We start from the raw sequence: 25,356 nt of genomic DNA, 5'->3' as shown, positions 1-25,356 counted from the left end.
GCCGTCTGATTGGTCGTCAGCAGACCAATCAGAAGACCAATCAAGGGCATTGTTTATCAAGACTTGTACCCCCCTCACTTTTTCGTTGCTTGACGTTTTCTTTGGTTTTGTGTGGCTCTTTCCTTTCACTTTCAATCGCTTGGCAACGTTAAGGCAACAGAAACACATCTTCATGTTTCAGAATAGGTGGAATTTTGGGTTAAAGTACATCCTTTCAAATTCACCGTGCAAGCATGAAATTGGGAGGCCATTTTGTGTCCAAGGACTCAAATCACTTAAATTAAATTCCATTTCAAACTCCAGTAGCACAGGCATGTGAAGTCGAGTAAAAAAAATCTCATTTGGGATCTGAGTATCACTTCACTCATCACCGTTTCCAAACACCTAGTAGTTTTGCAAGATCTTTGCCAGCTCTTTACCTGGCTTTGCAGCATGATCTCTACCCAATAACAGGGATTAAAAAAAAAAAAAAAAAAAAAAAACAATTTTGCAAAATGGAAACTTTTTATTTTCAAAAAGCAACAGATTACACAGTTAACTTTCAGCAAATGCAATCCTAACTGAAACTGTACTCACATTCGGGACTTCAAAATGAAAGACTCACATACTTACACACAATCTATCTATAATATACAAAAAAGAATACATAATAAATATTAAAATGGCCACAAGAGAAAAAAGTAAGTCATCGAAAACAATCAGTAGAGAGAGCAAATGTAGGGAAAGTAGAAACAAGACGGTGTGCCTTAAATGTCTTTTTTTTTCCTTTTCTTTTTTTTTTCCTTTTACATTTTTTACAAATTGTGCAAGATTTCATACTAAGGCTCTGGTCTTGAAGTGACTGTTGTCTGATCCACACGCATCCTCGCTGCGACACGCACGCACATGCATTCCCTCGCACGCGCTACAACAAACAAACACGCACGCGCACACACACACACACACACACACTCCCTGTGCTCTGAGCACTCTGTGGGGTGTAGCAAACCACTGCAGAATAAAAATGGGCTGCTCAGTGTATGGCCTGTGATGCTCATGGAAGCGGACCAGCTTTTAAAAATGGACATGCACTTCACGCTGATGTGAAAAAGAAACGCACAAAGAAAAAAAAAAAAACTTGCGTCTAAAAAATAAATAGATAAATAAATAAAAATTCAGCAGTGAATGAAAAAAAAAAGAAGAAAGAAATAAAATAACAACCAAGAAACATGACAATATCATAACCATTAAGGCAAGAACACCCGGAGTGGCATCAGCAATACTGTAACAATATGATAGTGTTTAGGTACATGGATATGATGAAACATTTAAACTACTTCTTCATTGTCTTTTTTTTTTTTTTTTTTAAGCACAAGATTGTTCTTAAAAGCAACTTATTTTAATCCAAACATAACTTTTTTTCCCCTCTTTTTTTTTTCTTTTCTTGTAAAAGGTGTTAGGAAAATAACAATGCCAGACACTAGGGACATATGGATCGTAAAACTACAAGAAAAATCGTTTCTAGTTTTAAGTTGCAACTTCATAACCACACATTGTAAATCACCCCCGCCCCCAACCCCTCGCCGTAGAGACAGACCCCCTCCCTCCCACACCTCTCCCTCCCGTCCCCTCCCCACCCCGGTAAATGAAAAAGATATCACTTACATTAAAACCATTTTTATCCTCTTGTTGATGGTGTATTCCAACAGTCACCACGTTTTGCTTTACTTACAGCGATTGTGTAGTCTGTTGCAAATTAAAGCATTCATTGTTTCGTTTGGGGGAAAAAAAAATGAAAAAAAAAAAAAAACAAAAGGCGAAAGTTGTCCTTGCAATTCAACTGTTGACCAAAAGAAACGCGTCTTTACATCTTCTTTTTAGTGCAACTCTTAAAATGTAAAACATTTCCAGTGATTCCTTGAGAGGTATCGTTTCTTTGTTTTTTTTTTCTCTCTTTTCTCATATTTCACACTCTCACAGAATAATCTTCAAAATATCCAAAGGTTTCTTTTCGTCGTTTTGTCAAATCTTTTCCCTTTTTTTTTCCTCTTTTTTTTTTCTCAACTTTTTGCACGTCTGCATTGGCATGGCCTTCCACGATGTCTGTTTACTAGAACATAAACACAGGAGGGGGTGGGTGGGGGGATCCATACCTCCTGCGTATTCCCATTCCCTTCAGCCTCCGCGTTTGATACGTTTTTCGAACTCAATCACCCCGGGCCCGAGCCACGTGATTGGCAGTTCCACCTTCTACCTCTGAAAAGAAGGGTTAGGAGAAGGAGGAGCGGGAGAAAACTGGAGGATGAAGAGAAGAGAGATAGAAAGAAAGCTGTACAATGGGAACGAGCCCAGATCAAGATCAATCAGGGTAATAGAGACACAGATGAGGGAAAAAACCCCACAGCAAAACCATCATATAACGCAGTAGGGTTCCCTTGGTAACCTGGATTTTCTGCAGTAGAGGAGTGTGGTGCTGAAGCAGCGCCGGAGCTCCCTGTTGGAGAAGATGCAGATGAAAGGGTTGACCCCAGCCTGGGCAAAGCTCATCCACACGGCTGCTGTCAGGTAGCCCCCAGGAACCACGGGGCCCCTTGCAAACACCCGCCAGTAGCAGGCAACCAGGTAGGGCCCCCACAGAGCCAGGAAGAAAAATGTCATGATGTAGAACATCCTACTAATCCTCTTCTCGGTTTTGAACTCATCCAGCACCAGTAGACGCCTGCGACCCGCTGCGTTGCTGTTCTGCCGGATGCCCAGCAAGGTAGGCGGGGTCGGGCCTCGACCAAATCCAGCCAGCCAGTTGGCCGCCGCCTGCCCGCTGGCGCCCGGCCCGTGGAAGGTCCAGTTCTGGCTGACGGCAGGCACGAACTGGACGGGCTTCATCTTCCGGCGGTCGTGGACGAAGAATATAAGCTTGAGGTAAACCAGCTGTGTGGCCAGGAGGATGAGCGCCAGCAGGAGCATGAAGCCCAGCGAGTCGTTCGCCCTGAAGGAGCGGTGCTGGAACGTGCACTGGTCCTCCTCCCGGATGAAAGAGTACGTCCCCACGTCCAGCACCGGCGGGAACGCCATAGCCACTGACAGCGTCCACACCATGCAGATGACGGCCAGGCACGTCCAGAAAGTCAGCCTCTTGGTGTAGAAACGGTGATGCGCGATGGCCAGGTAGCGGGTGACGCTGACGCAGAACAGCATGAACGCCGTGTGGAAACAGGAGAGCACACCCAGGAAGGCGATCACCTTGCAGGTCAGCGTGCCGTAGGTCCACGCGGATCCATTCTTTACCGAGGTGAAGACGAAGGGGAAGCAGATGGCGGAGCGCAGAATATCGGAGGCGCACAGGTCCAGCAGGAAATAGTAGGGCGCTCGGTGCAGGCTCTTGTCTTTGACCAGCAGGATGGAGATCAGGAGGTTTCCGACCACGCCGACTCCAATAATGAAACCCAGAGAGGTCAGTTTGAGGAACGTGGCGAGAGGAGAGACATTCTGCAAGATGGTGTGGTCCCCTGCATGGCTATAGTTCGCCATAGATGGAGGAGGGATCATAAAGATAGCGGAACAGCTTCAGCCAAGTATCATGATCTAGAGGTGGCAGGGGGAGGCGATAGATCCATTTGGCGGTGTGCTTTGAAGAGGTTTCCAGGCATATAGGCAACCTCTCCTCTAAGGCATCCTTTGTTCCTTTGTCTCATCACACCTACAAAAAAGCCCTGAAAAATATCATTCACCCATCAGCATTCAGTCCCAAACAACAGCTGCAATGTTTTCAGCTAATCTGGAAATGTGATGATAAACAACAAAAATAATAATAATAAAAAAAAAATAGCACACACAAAAAAAAGCAACAATCACCACATTCTCCCTGTCATTTATTTAATTATTTGCTTTGCATTTTAACATTTCGAGTGCGGCGCTCTGCCTCAGCCTGAGCACTTTGTCTACACAGAAACACAGACAAACAGACAGTGATGGAGCTTGATTAGACTGAAGCAGTAATCCCTGACAGAATTTTCTTTCATGGGGTTTCGGAATTTCCTGAACAAAAGATGGTGAATTTTTTTTTTTTAAAAAGGGCACAGTCCAACCTTTAGTAACAAAGATGCATAGCCTATATGCATATATCTATTTTTTTCCGAGTGCACGGGGTTGGATCGGATTTGTTTGAGAGGGATGGGTTGGGGGGGGGGCATTTTCGGCGCACTGTGAAACATTAAGAGAAATGCAGACCAAAATAAAGCGTCTCATGATCACACCCTACACCCTGCAGAACAGAGGAGGAAGAAACGCTCTCTAAATCGGCGGATGCCTCGATTTAGAGAAACTCGCCCTACCTACCTCTCTGTGCGCGAGGTGTGAGGGGGGGGGAAACGACGGAGGGCGCACAGATAATAAAGCGTCCCCCCCTCTTTTTTTTATGTCTGATTAAAGGTTAACTGGATTACTGGTTTTAACGTTAACAAGCGGTGTTCTCATTACGGGCGTCTCTGTTGAGCCAGCCTCCATTTTCCATCCATGATCATCTTTTTTTTTTTTTTTTTTTTAATTAAAACCAGAGTTGAGAGAACATTGCGTGTAATACTGACACTACATGGACGCGTAATTCTGCGTTTTAATGTCGGGATGCGCTGAAAAAGGGGTGGTTAGAAATGGCAATAACAAGGCTGCTGGCTGCTACATTATGGGATGACCTGCTCAACATGCGCGTTTATTCGTCGGCAAAGCGCACACTTTGTTAGAACAGCGGCTGCTTTCATAATAAAGGCGTTTACTTACGCGTTTAAATGCGTCCTCCGATTTTCGGTCGAGGGTTTTACGCGCGTTCGGCTCCGATAGATTTCAGTTAAAAACATAGTCAGATAAAAGCGACCGCCTTCGCATCCCGGTCGGCCGGATGGAGCAAAACAGAGTGGCGGCTCCGCACATCCATTAGACTAGAATAATTTCCAAGTCCCCGCTATGAATCGCCTAGAATCGCAGCCGCCGCCGCCGCCGCCGCCACCGCCACACACAAGACAAGGCCAAAAAAAAGAGAGAGAAAGAGAGAGAGAGAGAGAGAGGGAGAGAGAGACAGCCGATCACGAGATCAATCAAACCCCTACCTGTTGATAATCCTATTTCGTGTCCCTCCCGTCGGTTATTTACATTGCACACGAGTGGGGGGTTTTTGCTGTTTTTTTTCCTCTTTCTTAAAAAAAAAGCCTGGTTTTGTTGCCTGCCCCCTTTTCTTCCTCCACGGCGAATATCCTACAGTAAACGGAGCGCACTGCGCATGCGCCCTGCATCCCCCCTATTTGCGATCCAAGACGCGTCTTGTCTCTTGTTGCAGCAGCAGCAGCAGCAGCGACTCCGTATCTCTCACGGTAACATCTGCTCGACAGAGACGCGTTACAACGTGGTATCCTCCGGTAACGTGGAGAGTAACGAGCAACGTTGATATTTCGTTGATAATACTGCTTCTCTACACTCACAGTGTGGATATTCTTTTTTCTTTTTTTTTTAGATCTACTTCTCCAAAAATGATGGAAAATAAACCCATATTTTGCATTAGTAAATTATCCAACTCATCTTTTTTTTTTGTTCAGCTGTATCCTAAGTTTGATGGTCTTCTTTCTAATAGTTACATTCTTTTATTTAGCTTTTTTTCTCATGTACTCATTGCTCAGTTATTATAACTTGTGTTCACAAGGCCACGTGTCATTTTGTTTCTCATGCTTACCTTCATAGGTGTCTAACCCCGTCCCCTCTCTGTTCATCTGAGTTTTTAACCCCTTCATAGCATTACAAAAACTACAATGACAAAGCTTCCCGAGACGTCCCCCCCAACCAGAGTCCCTCCGCATCTCAAGACCACTTTCCATCTTCACACTCGACCCCGCTCCACCCTCCCCTACGCCCTACGTCATCTCTTCCCCTTCGGCCCCCTTTCATCCATCCACCCATTTCCCTCGGGCACCGTCAACCGTTAAGCTCCGTCAAGTAAACCTTTGGTCTTCGTTAATGAACGCTGACCTTTAGGAGTTAACTCTCGGGCAGTTTAGCTCAAACCTCAAGGTAAGGAGGACCTTCCCCCGCGCCCCATATGCATAATTGACAAGCACTTTGCACACTGTTGTTCGTTCTGCCCGGGCGGCATGAGAAATTCATAGGGTTTGATTTCTCAGACATGTATGGAGGGCTGTGGTGTCTCGTGCGGTGTAACAAGTGAACACTGATTCGATCAGCCACTTGTACAGCGCACAAGCAAATGTAAGTAAATCCCACTTAGGGGCTCGCACATCAGTGGGTGGGTGGCTTTCTTGTGCGCAGTGCTCGGGCTATCAATTAAATATCATCATGCATGGGGGGAATGTGTCACTGCTGGTAACTGAGATAACTTAGATAGAGCGGGGGGGGGGGGACTCTGGATTGCGCAGATTTATTTTAGAAAAACCTATCTGCGGGGGGAAAAACAAACTGAGGTCAAAGAAAAAAAGGAGCAAAACTCGGACGGGGCATGTCTCAAGAAGCTTTTGGCTCTCTGGCCCTTTGTAGGATAAGAGGTATGGTTTTATTCCTGAAGTGAAGTTAGAAAACCTTCATTTGAACATATTCTTTACACTCTTTGACATTTTAGAGGATGTAGTTTGCCAGTGCTGTTAAACTAAAAAAAGGGTTGTCACAATAATAGAAATGTGAGTCGGTACAATGTCACGCGTTAAAACCGAGCTAGCTCAAGCTTTAAAATGTGAATATTTGCTGGTTTTATTCATAACATTCATATAATAATATATGAATTGTGGCATCTTTTAGAATCAGACACCGACCCTGGATTTTGAGAAAGTCCCATGGACGCTTTCAACATTTTTTCTGCTTTTTTTATAAGCCACTATTGAAAATAAACCAGTTTCAAAACTCTTCAGACAGCTCAAGGCAACGATAATCAGAGGTTTTCGTGAAAGCTAAAATGTTCTAATCTGCAGGCATATGTACTTTTGACATCTTGATCTGAACTGAACTGAGTGCATAAAGGCCCCCGGGGTCACATTACCACAGCTCATGAAAGAGAAAGCAGTAGAAGGTGGATCAGTCAAACACCGTCAACATCAACCGCATTAGATATGAAAGGCATGTAAATCGGTTTATTCCTCACAGAGCTACTTGTTTTACAGGCACGGAATGCAAACTCTAGTAACGTTGTGCTTCAAGCGAATGTTTCATAGTGAAAGCAGGAAATCACAGTGATCACTTCGGGTATGCAAAAAATTTGCGCACGACACAGCACGGGCATCTTTGGGGAGACAACAACTGCGGCAGTCTTTTCACATTTCACACATAAAGCAACATTTTCTTTCGGTCCTTGATCTCAGCAGAGAAAGCACGGATCAGTTCCTCTTTCTGGGGACTTCCTGGATCATTTCGCCCCTGTCCAACTCCACGTGGATCCCGCCGAATCTCGCCGCATTCGTTCCGTTAAGGCACGTTTCTCATCAGTCGTTAAGACACAAGCATTGTGCTAGAAGATCCGTGTGCGATCGCATAATGATGTATAGGATTGTAACAGCACAGGACAGGTGCGTTATCCCAGGAGCTTCCCCCCCACCTCACGTCCTCCTCCAGCGATCACATCTGTCCGTTCCGCCTCCGCGCGTACCAGCCGAGGAAGGCGCAGAAGCCCACCACGGTCAGGATGGTGCACAGCAGCAGGGCCAGAGCGTCCCCCGCGTCGTAAGCCTCCGCCGGGGGGATCAAGGCGAAAAGCGCCAGCCAGAAGACCACCGCGGCGTTGGGAAGTGCAAGTTTGGGAGCCATGTTTCCGCTGTTGTTCCTGTTGACTTTCAGGAAGCTGGAGCGCCTGCGTGGAAGTCATATGACAGCGGCGGAGCAGCCGGACTTCCTGGTTCTCTCAGCCAATAGCAGCGCTGGTAAATATTACTTTTTTTCCCATCTCCGTCTGCATATCAGCGGACATGCATGCCTGTAGCACAAAAACATATGACAGCCAACCCCCCCCCCCCACCCCCAATAAACTAACCCAAGCCTGTGATTATTCTTCAGCGACTGCGAGTGGATTTGTGACGCTGTCCCCCTTATTAGAGACGATTAGGCTGACAGGCTGTCAGTGCTTCATGTGTCTCCCCCTCAGGCCCTGCTATAAACGAGGGAGACCGTTTCACAGGCTCGTCAACCGCTCTCCCTCTCTTGATATCTCCCCTGACAAACATATGTTGACATGCATAGGCCCGTGCTGAGAGTTCCACGTGACACTTGCTGGTAAAGGTCAGAAAAAAATGGCAATCACAGCCGCAACACTGGTATTTACCATGTTATGGGCGACACTGGCTCACTCAAGGTTTGTGAACTTTCCAGATCTTTCCAGGCTGCTCTCTGACCTCCCTCCCTCCGTCCCCACGCCCCTGATCTCCCGAAACGTATGAAAACGCCTCAGCGTTTGCGGTGAGTAAACCACACCAACATCTCACCGCTTGCTACAAATTGTTTGGCTTGTCGAGCTGCGCCGAGGGGTCTGCATCTCTCTTTGTGTGCTCTCCCGGGGAGCTCTGTCTGTAATTTAATTAGCGCGCGCAAGCCAAAGTAAAATATTGACCTTGTAAGGCTGCCATACCCCCGTACCTGCCTGCTCGGAGCGGGGAGATGAATCGGCACGCGTTCCCCCTGCTTTCACCTCGTGCGCTCCCTCTCGCTCGCTCCTGCTGTCTTTTTGGCAGTTTGTCTACCCACACATACACATAGTTTGTGTGTGCGTGTGTGTTTGAGTCCTGACTGATCTCTGTATGGCCGCCTCCAGCATGCCACGTGGCAATTTGAAGCCCATCAAAGACCTTTAATCCAGAACATATAAACAGCCGTATCTAGATTTTGATTTGGAATCCTTCCTCACAATCAGTCTGTGTTGATTCGTTGGCACAGCAGCAGTGGCAGCACTCACCCAGGATTCCTGCTGTATTGGTAATTGATCAGTGGGAGGATGAGAGAATATCCAGAAATGAGCCCGTCTGTCTAACAGGTTAGAACAGTGACATTAATCTTCCCAACTCATGTGTCCTGCATCGCAATGCGCTGCTCAGCACCTGGAAGCACCGCATTTAAATCTGTGCACTCAGGAGGAGCCTGAAAAGGGTTCTGTGCAGTATGTGCTGTATATGCACCGGTGGGAAAACAATACATTTTCAAGACTCAGTCACTTCAAACTGAAAATTAAATTTGTTTGTGTGTGTGTGAGGAAATACAACAAAAGTGTAATACTGCAGGAGGCCGATGTACTGCAGCGCATCATAATGCTGCATAAAAACATCGAAGCAAAAAGTGTGTCCCGACTTTTTTAGACATGCACAGCAGAACTGTTGGTGTTTTAAACATCAAAACTTTAAGGATTAAGAAATATTGAGTGATGTCTTGTTCATGTAAATCAACTTGTATATTGTTGAAAAGTTCCCAGTAGAACATTGCTCAGCTGAGTAGTAAAATGCTCAGACGATCGATACATCAAACTCTGCTCACTGAAAGATAGAACAGCAACTTAATCACAGATACAGAATCAGCAATGAAGAAGGCTTGAAATCAGCCTGTCAAAAGAAGGTTGTCTCGTAGCGTCTCAGAGAGTGAGTTGAGGTCTCTGAACAATGAATCAGGAAGAGAAACAAGGCCCAATGCTTGGGGCGTACTGAGACATGCTGGCATGATGATGGAAGCTAATAAATCCTAGTTTAAGACGTATGGCCAGAAGAGAAGGCCGTATGTAAGGAGATGACCCAGAGAGAGAATACTACTGCAGTCAAAGCCTGTGGAGAAACATGACGATGGGAATGTCCATGACTTGGGAATGTTGGACGTATTTTTATGTGCCGCCATCTTGTTTGAATCTTTGTAGAGAAGGAGTCAAGTTACAGAAAGGTCCAAACACACCCCAAAGCTTTGCACCCACTGGATTCACAACCTCAAAAATGAGGTGGGCGGAGCCCGCGGTCGCCATGTTGGATTTACTATACTCCTATTAAAGTGCTTGGTGATGTCATAAGCGATGGGATTTGGCACCTGCATTGACTGAATATATAACACGGCAATGGATGAAGCAAACACATACACTAATCAGCCACAGCATTATGACCACTGACAGGTGAAGTGAATAACGTTGACCATCTTGTGACAATTCAATGTTCTGCTGGGAAACTTTTGGACCTGGCATTCATGTGGATGTTACCTAGACATGTAATATAGCAGGATGCAGCCTGACACGGGAGACGCACACGCAAACAGATTAGCAAACAACTCAAATAGATAAATACTCAATAAATAATTCAAGAACAATATACAAAGTGCTCACACTACATGTGATAGGATGCAGGAACACCAATCCACCGCGGTTCAAGTGCTCAGACTCATAACAAATCATTACCAACGCTGTCATCTTGAAATTTCCTTCCTCCGGGAAGCATAATTGCGGTGTATGAATAAAAACATATTTAATTATAACCTGTCTTCGCGTCTGTGTGTTTCTATTCACTCCATTTTTACATTATTTCCTTCCCTTGTAAATTTAGTAGACGTTTCTTCCCCTCGGTCGAGTTAAAGTGCCACTTCGCTTGCTGCCAGGAAACACTGGCTCACCTGGCAAGTATTGGCTTCTATGAAAAGGTCAGCTTGTGTTTGCATTTAGTGTTTTTGTTGTTCTTTTTTGTTACTGTTGCTTAAGGCATACGTGGATCCTATATAGCCTTTTTTTATGTATTCTTATACATGTGAATCGGTAATTTTAAATAAATCTCCATCTTTGTGTCTTATTTGTTTTGACTCACCGCGCTGGCATTATCTGTCCTCAAAGGGTTTTAAAGGTGCAACAAACAGAAAAGGCCACTTTTTTTTGGAGCCCTTGGTTTTGTAAGCATCATCCATCCTCAATTACTTTCCACAGCAGCGAAGCGGCAAAGACAGAGTTCCACCTTCACCAAGCAGCACAAAAAACATCTCTCCCTGAAGATTAATTATGTTCTGAAATTGGTTTCTCAGAAAACACTGAAAAGCTGACCCTTTAAAGCAATTGCTGCCTTTGTAGTGGCCCTGTGCACCATCCATAATGAATTGTACTGTGGGGGACATGACAAATGGATTTTCCTGTGTCTTTTGTGGTGCTGTTGGAGATGTTCAAATGTTTAAGAGGGCTTAAATCAACAACAGGGAGAGAGAGAAAGGGCAGCTTGGTTCTGCATAACACAGTGTTGGACCACAACTGACTCACACGCTGTTAGGGACGTGGGATGATCTGAAACACATCGCAAACCTGCAAAAAGACGAATGACGCAGGGTAATTATCTATTCATATTGGAAGCTGAGAGGGAGTCTGAGGGTGGATGCTTCACAATCACGCTTCTGAGTGTTACGCTGACAGTTGTATAATGCTCCAAAGGGTAATCAATTCATCCTTACATTGGCGCTTTGTTTTAGCAGACACTCACAATTTGCTTGAGATAATTCATCACGCTGAATATTGAGTCATCCTTTTACTATTCTGTCTGTTATCATCACATATTTGTGAAGCTTTAACCCTCAGTGATATTCTGCCTAATGGAATCACATTCAGGATTCGGAAAATCTAAAAGACCAATGTCGTATGAAAATATAAAGCGAACTGGAGGACGACTGCATAGAAAGTGAAAACCGTGTCTTAGGTGTGACACAACAATGTGACTGTCATGATTGATTTCCCACCTCTCAGAAGTTACTGTCTGGATAAGTTCATTTACTGAAATGGATTAAAATTAATGGCTTCCTAGAAGGTTGGACATCAATCTGCAATACTGTATAAAAATCACGCCAGGACCCATCTGAGGTGATGTATCTGGGTCTGCGTTAACTTATTGAGGCAAGGTTTTTTTATCCTCTGGAAACCGCAAATCAATCCAAAATGCTTTGATTATTTCATGGTTGAGATCTGTTAATGGTATATAGTTGGCTAATTTAAAAATACTTCTGTAACTCCTGTGAAAAACCTTCAGGCTCTTTAGCTCATTCCTCCAAGTTCACCAGCTGATCACCGTTGGGTGTGGGTTCAGTGGTGTATGGCCCCTATTTCTTGCTGTAATCATAAGTATGCTATAGATGGAAGTTTATAAGCGTGGTGAGAGAGAACCAAAACAGAAATAAGCTCAATGATGCCAAAAACGTCCTTTCAAAGCGACATACTCTTTCGAGGAGCAAGAACTTTTCATGGATTTGTGACCTCTTCAATATTTACGTAGTCATATCATTACCTAAAACTAATACAAATTTCTCCTATGACATTGCAAGGTAGCCATTTTGCCAAGCTTCAGGCAAGGACAGTGTATAAAGATGGACAAACCCCCTGTGAGATGCTTTTGAAGCTCAGTGTTGTGGCACCGGCTGTGGCCATCTTAGTTGTGCTTGACCCTATTAACTTAATTAAAAAATGGGCAAAGAGTGCTGGAGTTTGGCTTGAGTTGACTTGACAAACAGCTAGCAACCTGTGAGGCTACCTACTTACAGCTAAGAGTAGCCATGCTTGACTTCAAGCTATACACCCGTGACTGAACCACAGTGGTTCATACCATCAGTGTATTATACTATTGACACCTAGGGCAAGTTTTTGTGAACTCTATGCTGGTGACACCAGGAAGCAACTTTTCATTCAACTGCTATTTGATGACGTACTGTAGATGCCAGCAACATACTCGGCAGCCGTAGCTCATGTGTGTTTAATGTGCAGAGCGGAATAACAAGTATGGCGGAAGGTGGTGAAGCTCATTGCTAAACGAGCCTCCTCATCAATACTATGGAACCGTTTCGGATATCATATGGTAGATGTGAAACAAACTTGTCCCACATGCAGGGTTTGATGACAAGAATTACGTACTGGAATGCTAACTACTTAGCTAGCTATGCTGACCGCTTCCAAACATCCACATTGATGCCTGTTTTGGGGCTTCCTCTTCTTTCACCTATGTCATGTAGTTTATTTCTATGATCGGTTGGGCAAATAGCTCATCCAATCACCTTCCAAGATGTTCTTCAGTGTCTGCCCTTTTCAAACTGTTTCTAAGGACAACTTCCATGTGTGCCTTTCAGTTAATTTTAGTATTTACTTACAGCCAGTGGAAATTTTTACTGCAGACGAGGTGGTCTCCAGTTTAATTTTTTCACAATTTATCAAATGGGTTTTTCTTTATTACTAAAATGCTATCAGAGAAGGCTTGATGCATCATCATATTAGTGAAAGGCTTCAAGAGAGTTGCTTAATGGCTAGTCGTAAAAGTGGTTGTTTCTCTGTGTAATTTTCCCCGTAGAGTTGCTCGCAGAAATGAATAGAAACAGAACTGGTCCCAGAAGGTTGCAGCAGAGGGCAGGAGTATCTGCCTTAGGCTTAATAGAGAGACATGACAATTTATTTTGAAAATAAAACATCCCCAAACTCCTAGCTAGCGATCAGAGTGATTTATTACACATTTTAAAACTAATCATAAAAACAAATCACCTTGGGAGAAAACCTCAGCTGTAGTTTACAGAATGATAACAATATAAGGTTTGCTTTCACATTTTTCACATATCAGGTGATCAATCTCAAGTATTTCTTTCTTTTTTTAAAATAATGATTCTAGCACTGTTCTGAGAACTATTCAAAAGGTTTCATTTCATTAGCATCTGATGACCATCTTCAAAGTAAAATAGATGGAGGTGAGTACTGTACTGTTTTACTCAAGGTGATCAAGCTTTCTTCAGCAGCACACTAATGTGCAGCCTGTGTCAAATATGGCCAAGGGCTGAGTACATCACTGTTATTCATAGCGTGCGTGCGTGTGTGCGCATGTATATGCATGGGAGATTGATAGCTCATCACATTTCCTGTCATGGTGTAAATGTCACCTCTGTGGCTCGCAATGATGAACGCAATCATGTGGTTGGTTCATCATCTGCAGTGTTCATTTCCATGTAAATGTTTGTCAAAGCACACACACGTACACACATGGAAAAAAAGAGAAAGAAAAAAAAATGCAGTCTAGAGGACAGAGAGGTCTTGAATCATCATATATTGCTGTTCATTGGCATGGTGGTCGATACTCGATTGGACAAGAGTGTCATACAATATTACAGAAATGATTAGTATTTGCATTATTGCAAAGCTAGGTGACAAAACCATACTCTAGTCTGAACATGAATACTGGACATTGGCCAAAACTTAACACTGGATCAGCAATAGTTCATCAGTCTTTATACACAGTCAATGGCTGATAGTAGTCTGGTTTGCAAGATGCAAGCTAGTACCTGTGATATTAATATTTCCTCTGGGCAAAATACTCAGGAATAACCCACTAAGAAAATAAACACATTCATCAAAAATAAAATGAATATGGGAATCCCTCGAGGCTTTGCTCCAAGCACAATTTACTGGAGAATATTTCGCATTGTGTAGTGAAAACTCCTCTCTTCATACATCTGTTCTTCTCTAATTAGCAAGCTTACACTTATTCGTTGTGACTGTGACTGTCGCTTGTCTCAGATAACAGTCCTCGAAAATTCCAGCAGGCAGGTGTGAGTAGGTCTGAGGAAGAAAGTTATGGATGTTCCCTCAAGAGGTGAGGAAAGTCAGTGCTGCTTTGCTGGTGTCACATTTATTTGGCTTTAAAATTTAAAAAAAAAAGTTATGGCAGACGCTTATTGCAGTTGTGGGCCACCTTTGGCTAAAATTCATGAGCAATGACATGGAAATTCATTTTAATTATGGATTGTTAATATTTAATGAGATGACTAAATGTTGACTCATGTGTGACGCATGTGTGAATGGAATGAAACAATGAAAGGAATTGTATTCTTGGTCCCTAGTTGACAACTTCAGTTGTGTATCACACTTAACTGCATCATTAAAGGAGCTCATGTTCACCACCATTGCTGTTGCCCTTTGACAGCTGCAGGAAGAACAACACTTTTCCTGCAAATATATTTTTCAGGCAGTATTAGCATACCGTAAAATACAACTTGCAAAATGAGTACATTGCTATATATGCTCATCTTTCACACGAAGAAACATTTCCACATATTGGAATTCATTGCATTTTTTGATGCGTGAAGTACCATAGCAACCTTCTGTGCAGTAGCGGCATCCACATACCAATTCTCTCATCAGCCATCACTTTTGTTGCTGACAGTTGGTGGCTAGTGGATGTTCCAGGCTCTGGTTGACTAGCTAACCCTTTTACATATTTCCCAGCCCTAATGTATCCAAATGAAACAGGCAGATTGTTGTTGGTTTCATTCAAATTGCTAGTGTATGGAAGGAGCTAGCTCGTTTTGCGTCACCATTCTCCTTGGTTTCTTGGTTCAGTGAAGGCTCCAAGCCCACTGTCAGTATGGCGAAACCCAATTTGTGGGTGTTTGCCGATGATGATGTTTCCTTGCAGGAAACATTTGGAAATATCTGCGTTAGTGTTATATATCAGTCAACTACCAATGGGAGGAACTAAGAGTTTCAAAGTTCCTATTGGAAACTGGACCCTTAATCTGCAGACGTAAATGTTGCACAAAGATGCTTCATCAGCTTGCAGGCATCACAATAACATATACACTAATACAATGGTTTAGCATAAAATAGATACAAAGTGTACAATGAGGGCAATCCTGTATATCTCTGGTGGGAATCCTATTGGCAGCCCTAACAGTGGTAATATTATTCTCCCCTCGCTGCTCTGTACTCTTTTCATTTGTATTCTGCCATAGGCTGCATCTTTTCATTTTTGTTTTCCACCTGAGTACAAGCACAGACATAAAACTAGCTGCAGTGCAAGACCTCAGACAAACTCTGGCATTAGGTTAGAATGAATAGGTAGAACATATTTAAAAACAGCCCGGTTGTCTAAGAAAATATAATGCCTTTTACAGATAAACGATTGCTCATTCCATTCCTTGGGTGTCTTCTCTTAGTCCCTGTTTGAGCAGTTGCACCTGTGCTGCACAATGGATCGAATTGGAACCCCCCCGCTGCCTCTTTTCTCATGCATCATGTCAAATCGCAGCCATAAACAACCTATTAAGTGACCTATTTATCTGGGCCAATTCTGCTGGCTCACTCACCCCAATTACTTTACTGGTGGAATGTTTATTTCGGAGCACTTTAGATTATTTTAGGCTTAAATCAATAATTGTGCAGGGCCAGAAAAGTGTTGCTATCCCTGTCAGGAGCCCCTCTCGTGACACATTAAATATGTTACACATAGTAACACAATGGTTTTGGAACAAGAGGATGTAGTGATGCATCTGCAGCTGTGAAGTGCTTTTTTGTTGCTTTGTTGGTTAGTGAGGTAAGTCAGGAAGGCGGAAACGTAATGGCTGCCAGACAGAACCGAACATTATCTGTAAGCGTCTTCATGCGCTCTTAATGATATGCACTTCCCTGAGTGCAGGCTCCCAGGCTGAAGAATGCTCCAGGACGTCAGTTCCATTTACTTATGAAGTTGTACCAGTGCATTTTCTGCAATTGAGCCGTCAGCGGCTGTCAGTCAGGGGAAATTAACGAGTGCGCTGATTGCACTGCTGGTAATTACAGAGTGCAGCTGGAGCAGTGCTGTGTCAAGGCTGGGAGGTATTTTAAGCTTACGTCTGTCCTTTCTCTCAACAGCCAGGTCAAGTAATGCTGTAAAGAGGATCAGAAAAGGGATCTTAAGTGACCATGGATGATGTCTTTAACCAGCAGGAGTGTCGGTTCATTTTCCTCTGTAGATAAAGTATATGATGGTGTCCTACAACAAGACACTGACCCCTTAACCTAAAATATACGTGCACAGATAGTAGCATGGGGTACGCACAAAGGCCAGCAATGATGTGACCACCATGGAATGCAAATAAAGTTCAGCAAGTTGTTTATGATGCCAAATGAGGCGAGTACCAAGTTGAACTAATCCCAGCTTTGAGTTGACAACCATTCTGAGCAACTTTATTAGCATATCAAATACCCAAAATGGTCACTACAAGAACACACCGTCCATGACTTTGGTTCTTAACACCAAATCTATCACACTGATACTAGGCTACGAACCTCAGATTCAACAAAGCGCTCAAAGCCCACTATCAGTATGATGAAACCCAAGTTGTGAATGATGTTTCCTCTCAGTAAACATTTGGGGAGACCTGTGTTTGCTTCATATGTCAGTCAACGTCAATGTTTTCTTTTCAAATCTAGAGCAGTGACAACAAGAAGAGCTAGCTCCTTTTATACACTTGCAGTATTTTTACGTTCTGCCTGTTTCAGTGGACCACAATCAAGGTGGGAAACATGCAGGCGGGTTTGCCTAGGCATGTGGACGGAGGCTAGAACGTCCACTAGTGGCCAACTGTCAGCTACAAAACTGGCCTTAAACATTGTTTGGTGCATCTTCTCCTTTCCAACTCCCTGGATTTCTAAACGGAAGCTTGCTAATCTGTCAAACTGTGAAAACGTACATTCTTCCATCCAGGAGTCTCCAAAGAGCTGTGTGTGCAGTCTTGCCAGTTTGTCAGTGGACATTATTTATGTCCGAGACTGAGTAAACTTTAAGTGTTCACACAGCAGTCTATAAAGCTGTGTGTAGCAAATGACACTGCCACTTAGCCTCCGCTGTGGCTTTTAACAAGGCTTTCTTGCAGAGAAAGGACACAAGGGGACTATGTCACTGTCCTCAGCAGGACCATTTATTAGTCAACAGACATGGATTGTACAAAGTCCAGACACACGCTCTACACACCCACTAACCACATGCAGCTGTAATTGGTGCCAAGGGCATTTTTCTGAAAGTACAGATTACATTGGTAAATGAGGATTTTTTTTTTTTTTTTTTTTTTTTTAGTTTTTAAAAACATGCTTTCACATTGTCAGTATGAGTTAGTGAGGGCAGATTGATGGGGGGGACGAAATGGCCAATTTTGTTCATTAAAATAATGAATCTATAACAAAATAAAGACTGGAAAAAGTGAAGGGCTCGGAATAGTTTCTAAAGAGACTGCATATGTCTGCTCGCTTCCAGTATTTGCAGTATTGCAGTACACACATACCTTTATCGACTCCTTACCCGTTGCTTATCACCTTTCTAAATTAGGATTTTAACAGCTTTGGAAATGCACTTATTTGCTTCCTTACATACTGCTAGATGAGATGGGATGACTGCTTCCTGGAGATTTGTCTCCTTTTAGTCATTTTAGGTCTGGGTTCTTTGGAAACGCGTTGGAAGTAATGGCCCCGGTTGAACGCATCAGCTAATGATGCTGCAGTTTTATTGTTTGGCCTGGTCATATAAAGCCTTAGCTTATTGTTTCTGTGTTGACGGCACTGACAGTTATAGTTAGGAAAACACTGTGGTCTAGTTTGATTAAGTCCACAGATCCTTACAAAAGGTATGTTTGTTTGTTTTTTTATAAACCTTATTACGTACGGGAGCCAAGATGCGAGCCTCTGGACTCAAATTACCCAGCTGGCAAGTCAATTTAATAATATCTAACTCCAAGAAATCGCACGGTGTTGCTGAATCCCTGACGCCAACACACACCTGGTGACGTTCATTAATGCAACATGCACCGATCAGGCATAACATCATGACTACCCTTCATACCCATCAGAGAATGATAAGTGACATCCACACAAATGCCAGGCCCAAACATTTTCCAACGGAACATTGGATTGTCCCCAAAACGGTCAATGTTATTTACTTCTCCTGTCTGTGGTTTTAATGTTACGCCTGATCAGTGTAAAGTCAGTTAGAGGGCGCGAATCAACCCTATCCGAGCCAATCAGCCAGACTCAGAAAAGGTAGGCGTATTTACTAGCTAGAATATTTTTGATGTCCCCTTTGAGAAAAAATAGCTTTGTGTGTATAACGGTAACAGCTGCGTCTCAAGGTTGTCCTTTAAAAGTGCATTCGGATTGACAGGGGAATGAGTCATCCCATTAAATTCAGCACGTCGTATGTCTTTTTCGTCTCTTTGAAATGCTTCTTTAATTTCAACATTTTCTATTCACTACTCAAGGTGGTCAACAAAGCAGCGCAGCTATCCCTCCCACGCATAACTGAAATAAAAAAAATAGGCCTAATTCATAGTAGGAAGACTGTCACTTCTCCAAAATGAAGGTAACCTTTACACTAGTAGCCACTGGCAGGAGTATCGAGGTATACACTTTTGCATACGGGGTAGACTCTTTTGTCCATACGTTAGTCACAGCTCTCAAACCACCAGCCTTCAGTTACTCTCAACTCACGGCAACATTATAAAGAAACATTCTGTAAAGCGGCATACGGCTTCTTGTCTTTTGTTGGCAGTATAGAACAATATTTTGTTCTTACAGAAAGGTTAATTAATACTGGGAATTTGGGATTTTGCTTCACAAAGAAGGTTTTATATAGCCACGACGTTTTGTTAGAATAGCACTTTAGACATTTAGATGTGTGAGTGCGCTTGCATTCAGCGGGAGAGTGCAAAATCCTGCCTAACATTATTTGTCGATCCAAATCAAATGGAACGCAATTGATTACTTACTTTCCTTTTGCTTAAATTTCAACTTACCTCGCTATTAGAGGACTTCCAGTGCCCCTGTCACTAATGAGCTCTTTGGGGAGATCAAGCTTATGAGGCACACAAGACATAATAAACAATTTGTACTTTTTCTCAGAGGAAAACGCAGTTTATAGATTGGAGAGGATTGTGTTGAAAGGTGGTTGAAAGCTGTTGAAAGAGTGAACAGAGAGCACACGGCAAATGAAAAGCATCCGTGTTAATTGGCCTCCCCATCCTGTATAACCCTTGGGTGAGTGTGTACATACCAGGTGTTCCGTGATCGAACGCTGCTGTCATTTCCATCCATGCAAGGAAGTGAAAAGTATACTTGATGGATGTTGTATATTTGAAAAATGTGGAAGTCAAGAGGGAGAGAAGGACCAAATCGTGTTGTTTGGACTCATTTTAATTATAAGATAAAATTTACATTAGTACATGCAGTACACAGTTTCTGCCACTAGTGGCCTCTCAATCAAAACGACGACACCTTGAAGTAGGCTAGAGTGTGATCGTGGACGTTATTCACCACAATTACACATGAAAATCTACCATGAGTTAGGTGTAAATTAAACATAAATTAGACATTATATGTTGTGTTGTTTATTTTTTTTAATTTACTTTTTGACGATAAAATGTTAAAGCAAACTCAAATCATGAAGATGAAGATATCCATTCTCCAAAAACTAGAAGATGATCATCTCTAACAGATAGTCCCAGTCTTTAACATTGCCAGCTGACTATTTGGTTAATCCCTGCCCCAACCTGCGACTGTCCATCTGTAGCATAGCAACCGTAGCTAGGCGCAGCGGGACGTTGCTTTGAATCTTTCCGCATGTTGAAGTGTTGAGCATGGAGATGTACTAAGTGTGACACTGTGTCCACACAGAGGGAATTTGCCCTGAAGCATCAGTTCCAGCGCTCCATGAGTGTACACTACACACACACAGGAGGTGTTCAGGTCACCCGCATTTTAGTGGCATTCGGCTCCCGATACACAATCATCGTAATGACATTCCCCGATAATGGGGAAATAGCTTTGAGGCGTAAAAATACATTTTTGGGTCACATTTATGAGTTCATGCAAAACCTGACTCAATAAAAGCAAGAATGTCGCTTTAATTTTTCTATGGAACTAAAGACAAAATCTGAAGCAGTTATTAAAATTTGAACTGTAATACTGAAATAACATTAGAAAGCATCCCTAACAAGCAAAACATTTGTAATTTTAACAACTTATTTGATTTAATAAATTGTAATACTCCATTTTTTCATGAAAAGATAAGTGTCGGAGGATTTCCCCTTAAACGTTGGTTCAAAGAAAAACTTGTTTCATGCTGCAGTTATAAAGAAAACATTTGTGCCTTTCTTGAAAAAGGGCTCAAGATTATTGCTTCGGTTCAGCTTAAACCTCAGCATTAATTCTTTCTCTATCCTCTGCTTCGCATCGCACAGGCCAGGGTCACCCAGCTGTCTGCCTTTTTGCGTTGCACTTGCGCGCGTGCACGCGCTCGAAAGCTCGTCGTGGTGCGCGTGCGTCACTTGAGTGTTTCAAGAAGGCTACATAAGGTTCCCTAAGATGGTGCCAGGAACACAAGGAGAGAAGCGATGTCAGGGATTTAATAACATAATCCCTACAACCTCACCACAACAGCAGGGGAGATATCTAATTTAAAAACAAGAAAAAAAAAATGAAGCTACACTGTACTTTCTACCGTTCCTCCTGTGCTCCTGTTAATTAATTTTCCCCCCGCCGCTGCCTTGCCTTCATTTGTATGGCGTTGCCATCTCCGCATGCAAGAAATATTTACAATGCAAAGGAAATAATGGCTCTTACTTGGCTTTCTCTGGTTTGTTTGTAAGCGCGCTTGCACCAATCTATAAAAACATGATTTTGCACACAAGGCTTACATAGATTTCTGCAGAGCCCTGGCATTGATTGGAGATGCAATTGGCCAACCTCTGAAATCCTTCTGGCCAATTTCCATACACTGCTCAAATAACAAACAATTCAAACAAGTGGAGGGTTGAATAATAGATTTCAACAATGCCTTGCTGAGGAGAGGAGATTGTGGACAAAAATAAAGTCCAATGCAGTAACCTCCTCTTAAAGTAAGGATGGAAAAGATGCTGCTTTTACAGTTTTCTGCCTGCACAGCAGCTGTGAGAAGGATGCTGTTATTTGTCTGCAGCGACATTGCAATCAAATAACACAGAGCTACCGAGATTTAAAATTGGATTCCTATGATTGGAAGTATACCTTATTCTCCAATGAATTATGCGAGACGCAAACACAAGCTCATCACGCAAGTCATTATGTTGCCTGGATACCTACAATCGTTTGATGGCAAACGCTTGTGTTATTTAGAAACCGCGATGCATTCACGTTGTGGCCTTTTCCTTCAGCGTCCTCCATTGTAAACAGAACAATAACACTGCCACGCAGTTCATTCTTCTCGCATGTCGGTGCCCTGCTCGCGTGCCTGGCCAAATAAACACAGAGAACGTTCGTAGCCGACAGCTGTTGACCGTCCATCCGACCTAGGAGACTTGTGCGAAACCTCTGGCACTTGGCCGAGTCAGCGTGCACTCACACAAACATACAGACGTTCACGGCTTGCACTTTTTCCTTTCACCGTGGTGAGAGATATCAGCCTGACTGAACGCTATTGAGACCCAGAGGATTGCATGCGGTCAGGCATGCACGCACACACACACACACACACACACACACACACACACACACAGAGCTAGCGGAGTAGGACGCAACCTTGAAAAAGCCCCGGTCCCTGGGGTGTCACACTGAATGGCCTGTTTGCAAGAGCAGAACAATTGCTCATTCGCTCCATCTTTTCATCCCTTCTTCCATTTCTGTGACTATCCAGGGAAAAGGAAAAAAAAATGAAACCTTGATCGTGAGCAATGACTTCAGGAGGCAGATGTTTTCCTGGGACCCTTCAGTGGGACACTGGAACATGTCATGCTTGACAAACATGGAAGATGCAAGTGTTAGCAACCAGCCTATGACCCACAGTAGTAACCTAGCATTATCTGAAAAGGCAAGAGATACCTTTATCGTTAACTATGTTTTTATGTCAAGTTAGTTAGCTGCTAATGGATGAATGAGAAACATTTAGCACTTTGAGTACCACCAAGGCAGAGAAGCACTATGTAAACACTGATCATAGCCAATTGTTTAAAACAAATCAACATAAAATATTAAAAAGTTGCTGAATATACATCCTTAATCTTATTATTACAAATTGATCTTTAAACATTTAAGAGTTAGTAAGGTTTAGTTAATGGTAGCTAGCTACTTATTACGCTAGTTGCTGCTTATGCTAGGAGCCACCATAGTTCTTTAGCTTGCTACAGGGAGAAGTTAGAGTTATCAAGGCCAAGGTGGCAGTGCTGGCAAAGAGATTTTGAAGTCAAGTCAGACAACTTTCACTGAGGTTTAGCTGCTATCTAGACATCTTACAGCGATGGTCAAAATAAAAGAGAATTCCACTCTGAAACTGAAACAGAAAATGCATTGTTGCGCACAGAAGAACTCTAATTGGCGAGTTAACGTTGGGCATTGAACAGTTAGCCAGCATTACTTTAAACCAGCTAGCTACTGAGTAGTATTGGCCAAACCCAACATAATCTGCCTACATCTGTAATCTGTCAACCTGTCATCTAAGAAAACACATAGCTGTTCTATTTTTGATGATATAGTTTTAAATAACAGTAAAGAGTGTAGGGGTTTTATACACTGACTCGCCTATGCTTTTGGTTTCGTAACCTGGCAAGGAGAGAGAAAAAAAGAGGATTTATGGTGCCTCTGTTGCTTCAGATGATGCAACCGCAGCACCAGCGTCGATATCATCGCTCCATTCACATTCCTAAGCTCCTTTGTTAAAGGTTCATCTCAAAAAGTCATGTAAGGTTATCACCACCAAGGTACAATCCCAGCCATAATGAGGCTCAACCACTGAGCAGAATAATAAAGGGTGGGATACAAAACTGTGCCCTCAGTTAGCAGCAAATCAGCCCTCGCCCATACATTTGCCATGTTAAATGATGTCTTGCTTAAGAAGCTTGTTTGACATTCCTCATATTATGCACAGAGACAAGGCAGAGATAATTTAGCTTGTGATACGGGATCTGGCAAGTCAAATGTTACTCTGATATAACATAACACGTCTGCTGTAGGATTTTTAAAGTAATGATGGGTCAAATTAGGGCTGCGACTCTGCTTGATTTTTTTTTATTTCCCGCAATATCTTCCAGTTACCGATTTTTCCTGCTGTTATGTTCACTTAGCAACACACTCATTCATGCTTCCAGTGTATTGGGTCATGGCACAATGAACAGGCCCTCATGTGATACGTTGATCCTGCTCCCTGCTCTTTCTCCCTCGCCGTTGCCGGCTACGTTCTGTCCTTGGCTCAACCTGCCCCCAAAACGAGTATACATTTGCATGCATTAGCACTCTCCTGTGGCTTGCCTGCTACCCACTGTGCCGTCAAGTCTGATTAATGATCCGAGCGTGCCACTTCCCACAGCAGCCCGAGCAGGCCGCCCGCGTGGGCTCGCACCAAACATCCTAATGCACGGGAAAAAAAAATAAAAAATTACTATTTCATTTGCCACAATATAAACAAAGAGACATGCTCGCGCACACATTCTGCTTTAGTTTCCTCACATGCGTGCACATCGCTACGCCAATAATGCATGCTGAGTCCAAGAGGTCCAACAGGAACCGGCAAATAAACACTTTCTGTGTGACTGAACACTCACCTGCAGAGAGCTGCCTTGGGCCATTAAATTTTAAATATAATCACATACCTTGTTCAAAGATGCCTCCTGCTCAGTATAGATGTGATCCCATGCTATGCCGCAGCTCATCTAACATCCAAAATGCAGAGATAAGGACACGGGCAACGTTTCTAAAGCTAGATTTTCTCCACTACGGGACTTTTTTCTTTTTTTTTTTTCTCAATCTCAGTCACTTTTCATTTCGTTGAGCACAAGAGCCAAACGCGAAAAGCGGTATCACAGAGTCATGGCGGCATCGAATGCACGGCAGGGGATCAGTTGCTGAACTTTGTGTACACTGGTCAGAAGCCTGTGGCAGCCAGCGTAATTTTAAACACGCTGAGCATTAAATCCGTCTGGCTGAGCCTTGGCGTGAAGAATAAACGTGGCCGGAGAAGTGAGGGGGTGGCGAATGTACATCGGACTGGTGAGCCGTGACACGGCGTCAAGGAGTCAAGTGACATTTACTTCAGTGTGTAAAAAAGCAGGGCTGTTTCATTAAATAAAACCTGGTTTTTCTGTCATCTCTGCAGAAAAATTATCACCGAACAAGCGGTAAACATTTAACACCGTTACAATACCTGTTACTAACACTGCGACGTTCACGCTGGGAGGGCGTTATAGTAACCAAGCACATCACATCAGTGTGTCTTTTTTTTGGGGGGGGAATGTCTGCGTGTCTTTGTGTATGCGTGCATGCACGTGTGAATCTTGACAAATTGACCAACTGTGCTGGATATTTGGAACAGCTGCACACGCTGTTGTGTTTATTAACCATCTGACATTTATTCCGAGGCAGAGGGGATAGAGTGGAAGAGACAGACAGACAGACAGACGGGGGGGGGGTGCGATGGGAAGGACTGATGGCGAGGAAGATTGGGGGTAGCCGTGGAAACCCTCCATGCGTCGGCCTGTGCGTGAGCTGCCATTGGCGGAGCGCTTGCTGTGTTCCTGCTAAGGATCGCATCGTCTGGCGCACGGAAGACACCTCTCCACGTCCTCTCCTCCTTTCTCTCTATCTCTCCCCTTTTGAGTCAAGCTGTCTACCACGGGCGA

At 43.4% G+C, this 25,356-nt stretch overlaps 1 protein-coding gene across 2 annotated transcripts; it reads right to left on the bottom strand.

Annotated features, from left to right (window-relative positions):
• Nucleotides 1–485: 485 nt before the first annotated feature.
• Nucleotides 486–5,359, bottom strand: gpr85 (G protein-coupled receptor 85). 2 transcript variants are annotated; one of them, XM_047575889.1, is made up of 2 exons: nucleotides 5,079–5,359; nucleotides 486–3,689 (listed from the first exon to the last, which is right to left on the bottom strand). In XM_047575889.1, the coding sequence occupies exon 2, from the start codon at nucleotides 3,523–3,525 to the stop codon at nucleotides 2,392–2,394; it is 1,134 nt and encodes a 377-aa protein (XP_047431845.1). In that variant the 5' UTR covers nucleotides 3,526–3,689; nucleotides 5,079–5,359; the 3' UTR covers nucleotides 486–2,391. The 2 variants fall into 2 exon arrangements, with proteins under 2 accessions (XP_047431845.1, XP_047431846.1); XM_047575890.1 differs by lacking the exon at nucleotides 5,079–5,359 and adding an exon at nucleotides 4,753–5,009.
• Between the last annotated feature and the right edge of the window lie 19,997 nt (nucleotides 5,360–25,356).

This window comes from Mugil cephalus, chromosome 22 (assembly GCF_022458985.1).
Source record: "Mugil cephalus isolate CIBA_MC_2020 chromosome 22, CIBA_Mcephalus_1.1, whole genome shotgun sequence".
Lineage (NCBI taxonomy): Eukaryota > Metazoa > Chordata > Actinopteri > Mugiliformes > Mugilidae > Mugil > Mugil cephalus.
The sequence above is the reverse complement of the archived record's forward strand: the minus strand, read 5'-3'. Positions and strand labels throughout refer to the sequence as shown.